General features: G+C 38.6%; 1 protein-coding gene across 1 annotated transcript in view; it reads right to left on the reverse strand.

Moving 5' to 3' along the window:
• Positions 1-3366: 3366 nt before the first annotated feature.
• The window catches only part of pof1b (POF1B actin binding protein), a gene marked incomplete in the record, with an annotated part of 26662 nt that continues 19828 nt past the window's right edge, over positions 3367-10200 (reverse strand). The window contains 4 exon segments of the mRNA XM_032533292.1: positions 3367-6270; positions 7781-7895; positions 8430-8503; positions 9915-10046. Coding sequence (XP_032389183.1) covers positions 6250-6270; positions 7781-7895; positions 8430-8503; positions 9915-10046 — 342 coding nt within the window.

The following is a 10200-nucleotide window of genomic DNA, read 5'->3' on the forward strand; positions in this document are numbered from 1 at the left end:
AGTGTTACTCCCTATATTTAATTCATGAGGCCTACATAGAATGAGCTGCATAATCAATTCAGTCGAGAAATGTGTCAGAGAGGAGAGAGGAAGCATGGTGAAGGATTTCAGCCATATCATGAATTTAGACCCGATGACAGTTATAGAAGAGCACTCGGAGAGGGCAGACCCCCGCCAAGGCCATAGCGTCTCGCAATGTTAACAAAAGTGAAAAACAAATGTTAATCCTCCCATGATTTGGATCCGCTCCAAACTTGAATGGGTTCTTCCTTAGCCTATATGCTAACCCTTCCCACCTAGTTTCATTAAAAATGAGCAAGTAGTTTTTTTTTGTAATTCTGCTGAGAGACAAACCAACAAACCAAACCAAAAACATGACCTCTTTGCCAGAGGTAATAATAGACTTTATCAGTCCATGCTATAGCTAAAGACTCAAGATGTAACGTAAAAATATGAAGGGACTTTATGGAGTGCAAACTGAAAATATGCCTTACTGTACTGATATTATTACCAACTGTGATCTCAAAATGACTAAAATTAGTTTCATTGCTTTAAGGACTAATACTATATTTCCTTTCAAATAGACTTTTGAACAGACCCAAAGTCCTCAAAGGGGGGGGCTCCACATATTTCTCCAAAACATTAATCTTACATTTCAACAATCTCAAATCAGATTATTCAATTTGCTCAACATCCGTAATCGGTTACAGCACCTAATTATTGATAGTCTGATCACTAAAATCTCTCTTAATGTTGTAATCTGTTACTTCCCGGGCCTGATTCCATGTCAGGACAGTCATGGGCGCTTGCAGCGTTGCTCTGTGATGGTTTGAGCTTTCTCTGTGGCCATGTGGGCTTTGAGAACAGTGACTGAAGTCAAAATGGTTGACAAGCAGGCAACTGAGCCAAGCCCTACAGAGCTGTAATGACCTCATTCTCTGCCTCCCTGCTCCATCAGCTCCACTCATTGACCCCGAGCGAGAAGCAAGCTGCTGGGGTGGCTGGCTCCCTCTGCAGGACAGACATAGAGTTGCAGCATTACGAAGGTCCTTGTAGAAATACAGTAGGCTGTAGTAGCAGTGTTGATGTGCAAGTCTCCTTGCTTTTCATCAAATGCTTGCTAGGATAGAATCCAGTATCCAAGGGCTATTAAAGAAAAAATATTTGGGAACATTTTTTGGAAGAAATTTCTGAAAGCACAAACATAATCGTCAAAGCCGACTTATTATGCTTTTTCCTAATTTTCTGTAAATATAGAATGGTACACATGGCCAAAGCTTTAAATAATGACGTTCATGTATGTGAAAGCAATCCCTGTGAGCAAAAACCTCACCCTGCTACCAAAAGTTAATTTTTCTCAACTCGAACTGACGTTAATTTGTGCCGGATATCTGTATATGGTAATTTGCTCCAGGCACATTACTGCAGTGTTTACATTAGATACACTGCTACATGTAGCTACATGCTTACTTCAGGGAAACCTGCAATTGTGGTTGCAGGTGTTAATTTCTTTCTAATTTGGGATTTTGATAAATTGGCAGCAAAATATCGAGTAGAACGTTAAAAAACAAAAAGGAGGCAAGAAAGGAAAATGTGATTAAAGAAGGAAACAAGGGAAGGAAAAAGGAAGGGAAGGAAGAAGATTAAAAAGAATATGAGAAACAAAGACAGAAAGCAAATATTTAGGCATTCATTTGTCCATTCTTGACCTATGGGAACAGTACATGAAACAAAATGAGGTTCATTTACTTGCTTTTCAGGGCTCTCGCCTATATTTTACAGTCTTCCTTCAGTGGTTTAGGTGAACTGTGCTTTAAACCTCTGAAAAATAGGTGAACCTTTACATGTTATTATTAATTTAACTTAAAAAAGGATATGTAGACATTAACATACAGAGATGAAGACAAAAGTAACGAAAGGGATATGTCAGCTCTTATCATTTGAAATGACCCTTTCCCATTACCATATTGAGTGAGTGATTGTGTTGACCATCCAGTAAACAGTTCAGTGAAACAGAAAACAAGTGCACTTTTGTTGATTTTAATCACAATTTATTATAGCTGAAACATTTCTCATTGGAGAGGACTGAGGCAGTGCAGCCAGGGAGGCTAGCAGCCCAGATCCTCCTGAACTGGAAAATAAAGAAAACTGTTTGCATATGAAAATATATTTAAGGACCTCTATTTGTAGATGAACTACAACCAGTTAATTTAGCTCTGTAAACAATTTATTCTCAGCTAGAAAAGAAAGCAGTATTGGTTCTCCTCAGAGATTACCCAGATAGCAAACAAATGAAGGCCTTCAAGCAACCAAAGAACCACCGAACATTTTGAAATTGTTTAGAGTTGATAGATTTTGACCAACTGACCAGATAGTAATGCTATTTTGTCAATCAAACAGTGATGCTGGCCCAACATTAGCTTGTTGCTAACAGCGTAAGGCACTTGAGGTCCCATGATAGTCAACACATTTTTACAGGCTTTCAACAGAAAGTTGGCTCCGTGTCCACTGGGCAGCTCTGTCCTGTCAGTAGTGTTAATCACATATTGAGAGGGAATGTTGGCGCAGTATACTATTTAACTAGGACTACAGTTGAAAATTAGCCGAATGGCTAACACTGGCGCATTTACAGAAATGTTGATTAATGCACATTGTCCTAATAAATAAATAAATATGTCTACAGTATGGCTGAAGCATAAGCATGGCGCTATAGTTAAATGATCTTTTAACATACTTAAGCGTCTTCAGGAACTGGTGCTGCAGCCTATTAAACCAGTTACAGGACATGCATCTGTAAATTGGATCTGTCGCATAAACTGAAACTATTTCCACGTAAAATTAAGTGACGACTTCAAAGTGATTCTGACCCCCTACCAGCAGTAAAATCATGCAAGGGCCTTGAGAATAATCCATGACTCGGACAAAAAACCTCCAGCTAGAGGTGGAAGAACCAAACCAGCGCAGTTTGTATCGCTGAACTGATTTCCTGTTTTTACCTAAAAAGATACTACCAAAACAATTGGTCTGTTCAACATATACACAAACTTATATGTAGGCTTTATGGAAATGTACATACAGTAGGTAGAAACAGGTTTTACATTTTTCATTTATGGTTGAATTTATCTGGCCAATTCTAATGTTGTACATGCCCATAGTAAAACTCTGGGTAAAGTTGTTAATTTCACAACATAGAAACTGGCATTTGTGTAGTTTGACCTGCTGTTTCTACTAATTAGTCATCTCTAGGTGATCAAGAAGAAATAAACAGACTCCAACTGTTATCAAAAGTAGCATATACTGAAAGTATTTGTCTGGAGAGATAAACAAGATTAAAAGAAATGTTTCAGAAACGCTGCGTTGTGCGTATTTGTCGTTAAACCAATTTCCCTGTTATCTCTGTATAAGTCACGTCTTATTATCACTATCAATACATATGCAGCTATCATACGTAGGATGAAGCTGGTTTGGGAACCACAAATAGATTCTTGTTTCAATGGTAACAGGAAGGTGAAAACATCAATGTCTGCAATGTAGCAGACTTTTAGGCTCAGAGGAGCAACAATAAATAAACAGCTTCAGCGTAAAGTCGGCTAGTTTCAGTGTTGTTTTTTCTGAAAACTTCCTACCCAGAACTGCCATCAACCTGCGGATCAGTGAAACAGGGCGCAGCACCTTTAGGACGAACTCCCAGTGGACATGAAGCAGCCCAACATGCTTCCAAAGGCTGGAACAGAGGCAACCAGGAAAACTCAGACAGAAAAACTCAATAAACCTCTTACATAATATTGTGCTTTAAAATGTTCTTCCACCATCATAAAAGCCCATAAAACCAAGCTCCAGTGCCACCCACGGCAACGCATTACACCTCACGGACATTAGACAGCTTTGACCCAGATCTTCTGTCACACATAAACAAATCAGAGCTACATGTAAACAGCACATACCCATGCAGCTCTGAGTCTATCAAGATATCCCAACCTTAAAATAAAAAGCTTTTTTTAAAAGAATTACACAGATAAAAACTACCATCTAACACAAAAGCAAGGCAAACTACTTGATCAAAGTACAGTCACACAGAAGAAAACATTCACTGAGCGTGCCCATCTTACAATATATATATACATCAAATATTTACACGAGAAGCAATCATAGTAACACATCCACTTCCTCATCCCCTGCGCTAACATGGCTGTGGTGGCTTTGAGGAGGATCTCATGCTACATGCTCAATGGTGCCAGTCTTGTCTTAAACGTGCATTAGTGACAACTGGAAGCTGAGGCGTTTGGTAACCTAGGTGACATATGGTTCTACATCAGCGCATTGTCTTCTCTTCAGAAAGCCCCATAGTCAGGACATTTGTGAAGTAAAGACCAGAGCCCTCAGCAAAGGATCAACTCATGATGAAACCAAATTGTCCTGAACTATATTATATGAAAAACATGGACCTTTCTGTCTTTTGAGAGAGAGGGCATTGTAATTGATCAGATAATGACAAATTTACAAAGACTAATTTTAGATTTCAAACTTTTCCAAATCCATAAAATATAATCTCATACAGTATGTACTACAATGGTTATCATGAAATTATTAAATACTTCTGACATTGGTGCCATCGCTGCCAATTAAACTTCACAGAGAAAGCATTTATTTTTGAAGCGATAGCTTTTTGTTTTTTAAGATATTTTAGGAATCTCATTATCATCCATGTTTAAATTAGTTCCACTTGTGAGCAGCTGTTCATATATATATATATATATATATATGTACATACTATCTGGGTTGAGTATGTGTGGAAACATACTCAAACCCTGCTAAGAATTAGCATGTAGTATAGATTCGGGACACTCCATCAATTTCCCTTTGTTTGGCAGCTATCTTTCATCCAAGCATTTTCGTGATATACCCCTTTTGATTCGAGGGAAGACAGCATGCAGGCTTTAATGTACTTAATGTAAGTTATGTGCTGCCAAGTAGGGATGGGACAAATAATCGATACAGTTATATATCCCAAAACAATCTCCTGTGATACTGAGACCATGCTGCAACTTTCTTTTACTCCAAAATGTTTCTGAACCGTTTGGCCTTTTCCTGGTTTGTGCCTCACATCAAATACAGGAAACTCCTAGACTTTTAGATATTTTCACATATAGTCTCCCACTTTTCTTCAGTTACATACATTGTAATGTATCACAGATGACGGTCTTGCAATATATCACAAAATCACGTTTAGTGATTTAATTGCAGGCAATGTATCGTCATTTCCCAACCCTACTGCAGAGCGCTAATCATTTATTTACCTGGTCCAAACCCATTTTTTCATTAAAATATTGTAGACCATGTTTTAGTGTTATTGTACATAGTCAGATCAAGAGCTTATATGTACAATTTGAAAAAGAGTATGTTAGAGTACCATGGACTTTTAATTTTTAACAACCTCATTCGCATTTTTACGGAGCCCCCGAGGTGACATGGGGGGGGGAATCAACGAAGAAAAAAAATTACTGGAACAATCACTTTTGCAAGATCTTGAATTTGTTTTGCAAGATCTTGACTTTGACATGGAGGGGGAAAACAATTACTGGAACAAAAAAAGCTTCTTTTTTTTTCTCCATGTCAAAGTCAAGATCTCACAAAAGTGATTGTTCAGTAATTTCTTTTTCCCTTGATTTTTTTCCCCCCTCCATGTCACCTCAGGGGCTCTGTACATTTTGTATTTTTAACATTTCCACATGACATTCAGTTTCAACTACTGCGGGCAGTATGGAGGGCAGCCGATCAAAGGCCAGTTGGGGACATAGCCAACGTTTACTTGGTTAACTGTGATCTGACATGTTTACAACTTAAACCTTTAGAGTAGAGGAAGTAGCTGTTTGTGCCAATTAGTAAATCATCCCTGCTCAGATTTTTTTTTTTAACAAAACTGTCTTCTGTTCAAATCTTAACCAGTTCCCAGTTGTCACGCTTCATTGCACCACCTACTGGCTGTAGCATAGATTTGTTTCCTTGTCATAGTAAGCCTAAATAAAGCAGGTACCAGCCCAATTTGATCAAACCAAAGACTTGAACAAACAATCCCAAATATGGGGCGGGGGGAAGGGGGGGCAATTTCAACCATCACCAAGCCTGGGAGCCCTGAGGATGAGGGAGGGAAGCGAAAGGGGAGGGGGGAGCATGCAGAGTGGAAGGGTGGGTGACGTCTGGGTCTTCTCTATGTTCAATCATTCCTGTCGGAGAGAAGCAGTGTGTCTTTTAAGGGGTTGTAATGATTTCCTGTTTCAAAATAAAACACAAGTACAGTTGTTACATATTGTACAAATGTTTAGTCCGTTTTAAAAAGAGAAGTATGAAGGTGTCTGGATGTTGGGACTACGGAAGCCCTGAAAGGCAAGTGAGGGAAAAAAAGAATTCTGGTGATCATTTTTCTAAGTCTGATCTCAATTGTTTTCTCTCCTGTGTTTATGATTTAAAAACAGGTGAACAATTGCTTATGTCATGATAATCTTTTTAAGTTCCCTTATTTCATCTGGAAAAAAGAATTTATTACAGCCACAAGAGGCTGAAGTGCACCACTTTCCCATGTTCTAAATAGGATTAAAATACATTTCTAGCCAGAAAAAAATAACACACAATATATGTACCTTGTGTTTAGAGTACATGGAGAAACTAACCTGGAAGAAAACATGAATGATTTTAATCCTATTTAAAACCTGGGGTAGTGGTGAACTTCTGCTTTTTGGAATTCCTACTTTTGAGTAGAACAGGCTGGCAAAATAACCTGCATGCATCTAACATGTATATATTTGTAAAGTAAGTAAATGAATCCAACATTTCTCACTCGCCATAAATGCAACACGAAGACTGTATGTTGCACTAGACAGCACTTTTTTTTTATTTATCTCAGATATTACACAGATAACTCGGATTCATTTGACACAAAATACAGACTTAAAAGCATTAGATTGGAAGCTTCCACCTAAAAACCCTGCAGCAGCACCTTTTTACTGCAAGGTGGCTCTACTTCAACTGATTACAAATTGGATGATTTGAAAAATGTTGTCCCTTAGCTAATAATAAAAAGCCTTTACTCATATCACTATTATTGCAGCACGGTGGCTCAATGGTTAGCACTGTGGCTTCACAGCAAGAGAGTACTGGGTTTGAACCCTGGTCGTCCTGGCCTTTCTATGTGGAGTTTGCATGTTGTCTGTGTGGGTTTTCTCCGGCTGTTCTGGTTTTCCCTACCACTAAAAATATGTTCCCCTCCCTTTCTACCAAGCTGATGTTTGAGAGAGTAGTCCTCCCCCCACAAAGCACTTTGAGTGTCTATGATAAAGCGCTATATAGATGTAAAGAATTCATGAATTATTGGATATTCAGTTATTAGAAACCTATAAAGTTGTTTTGGATGACACCAACCCCCTGCTGAATATCTCTGTTCTAGAGTATAAACCGCTCACTCTCTCTCGGACCTGTGTCCCACATTTCATTATGTCAGTGTTGAATGTGGTGAGACTTGGTGAACGTGGTCTGTTGGCAGAGGCAGAATTTAACATGGTGTCTCAATGCCAGCAGCTTTCTCAGAAATTATCAAACTTCTCTCCTACAGCAGCGGTGCTGAATGTCTGCTTTTTCATTAAACCAAACATTATTAATAAGCAAGAATCCTGACTAGTAAACCGCTCACTTTGGTGCTTGTTGATAACATTTTCCCATGCAGTATGTTGAGAAATAGTAGGTGGCAAATACGATCTTATCTATTCCCACTTCCTCCCGTTTTTACCTGCTTGTACATCTCCCCAGTTTTCTCGATGACAATGGTCTTGGCTTCTTTGACGGGCGAGGTGGCATTGTAGTCGTCGCTCAACAGACCAAGGAGAGGGTACTGGTTCCTGTACCTACACACACACACACACACACGTACTATTGCTTGAATAGATTGGAGGGATAGTTAAATTCTGCAGAGTAAGATAATAATTTGGTTTTTCAACATATTGAGGGTGATATTTTTCCCTTCTTTGTATTCTTCTCCTGGACCATAGGTTTAGTTAATTTTACCATCTACTAGCTCCATCGTTTTACTATCAAACAATCACTCGTATAATAACTTTCTCTTCTGTGTAGTCAATAGTGGAAAATAATGTTAAGATGTATCCACTCAAGGTGCATAATCCACTTCTCTCCTGTTGATTTGTATGTTTCAAACAATTTTTGCTTTGCCAAGCTATCACTAAATATGCCATTTTAAACATTTAAACTGCTTCTTTTGTTACACCAACTGTCCAAAACCAAAATATATTCAGTTAACTATAATGTAAGACATGGACAAACAGCTAATTCTTACATTTGAGAGGCTGGGACCTTCAAATATTTTTGCACATCTGCATTAAAAATGGATCAGTGATCGCAGTTAAATTGGTGTGACACTGTACCTCTTTGTGATGATGGTCTTGGTGACTTGGTTCTTGGAGCTGTCACTCCTCTCCTGCATCAGCCTCCTGATCTCCTGAAGGACACAAAAGCTCAGCAGAGTTAGCAGGTGAACACCTACAGGTCATCCCTGTTACAACTAGTGTGTTTCATAAGAACACAGTGGGTAATGCATATTCAAGTTCACAAAAATAACATATCTGCATTTATTTCTCTGTGTCTCTCAAGTATCAAAAACTGTCTCAAGTACCAAACGTTGGCATTGACCAGTCAGATTTGTAGTCCTCTTTATTAAGTCAAAAGTCTAAAAATCAGATTATTACCAATTGAAATGATGGTTTCCTTAATTTTAATTTATTTTGTTTCATTCGTTTTGACGTTTGAGAATTTTGGCTTTTTTTAGTAAATGCAAAAAAAGGGGTGTGTGTGTGTGTGTGTGTGTGTGTGTGTGTGTGTGTGTGTGTGTGTGTGTGTGTGTGTGTGTGTGTGTGTGTGTGTGTGTGTGTGTGTGTGTGTGTGTGTGTGTGTGAGAGAGAGAGAGAGAGAGAGACAAGGCATTCCTGAGGTTAAATTTACTGACAGCCTGCTTCAGTTGGTGCTGCACAAAAACAAAGAATGCAGTCGGACCTGAAAGGTGAAAAGTAAATAAATAATGAATCAGCTCAGAAGCCTTGTGTGTGTTTCTTTCTTTGTAAACAAATTACATTTCCCAGCTGGCACTTAATTCCAGGTAAGTCGCACACTATTTTCTGCAACAACAAACAGGAATTAAAAGACCAGAGGTCTTGCATGTATCAACCCATCTACATTTCTAGGCATCCATTGGGTTCCATTCATTTCCATACATCATTAAATTGGCAAACTCTTGGAAGTTCCATGATTATTGTAATCCATCACCATGGGCATCAAGTCTATATTTTGCAGTCAGTGTAGACTTATGAAATCAATTTGCGCTTACAGTGCAATACTATGTAATGTCCTTGAAACTGAGCAATAACTGCAGGGTCACATCTCTACGTTCTCCCCATCAACATGTACTTGCTTTAAACAAAAGCTTCTGCCAAACTAATGTAATAAAAAATAATGCAGACTTGATGTTCACTGTGATAAATTACACAAACAAACTAAATCAATAGAAACCAATAACTGTCTGGAACTGAAGGAAAACTAAGTAAAAGAAAATACTAAAACTGTGTAGCCTGCAGTCAAAATGGTTGCCAAGAAATATGAATACTGGATTTGTTTTTAAGAGGTGAAACATGCAAACTAGATTAGCTTGTTGTAGGATTAAAATAAATGAAAGAAAAATGTATTAAAATTTAACTTTTTCAAATTCCCCCCTCCAAATTTTTTTTTGCCTTATTGAAACTCCCGGTGCTGATGAGATCAGCCAGTCCTCACAAAACTACATTTAATTAGCATCACAGAGAACCTGATTCTTTCCCTGAGGAACAGTAGCTGTTGGTGTGTTGCTGTATGTTACAGACCTCCTCCTGTCGGGTGATGGTGGTCTGCCGCTGCTGCAAAGTGGTGAGCAGCTCTGCGATTTTCAGCTGGAGACTCTGGTCTGAGGACGAGTTCTCGGTGGTGACCTCCGTCCTGATCGTGGTTATCTGGTTCTGGAGGGAGGATGGAGAGAGATAAGGGTCAAAAGAGTAAAAAGAGAGCCTAAGTAACTTCTTACCACATCTGTTCTGCAAGATCAGAATCAGAAAGGGTTTTATTGCCAAGTACGTTTTTTACACATTCAAGGAATTTGTCTTGGTGTTGTTG

This window comes from Etheostoma spectabile, chromosome 13 (genome assembly GCF_008692095.1).
Source record: "Etheostoma spectabile isolate EspeVRDwgs_2016 chromosome 13, UIUC_Espe_1.0, whole genome shotgun sequence".
NCBI lineage: Eukaryota > Metazoa > Chordata > Actinopteri > Perciformes > Percidae > Etheostoma > Etheostoma spectabile.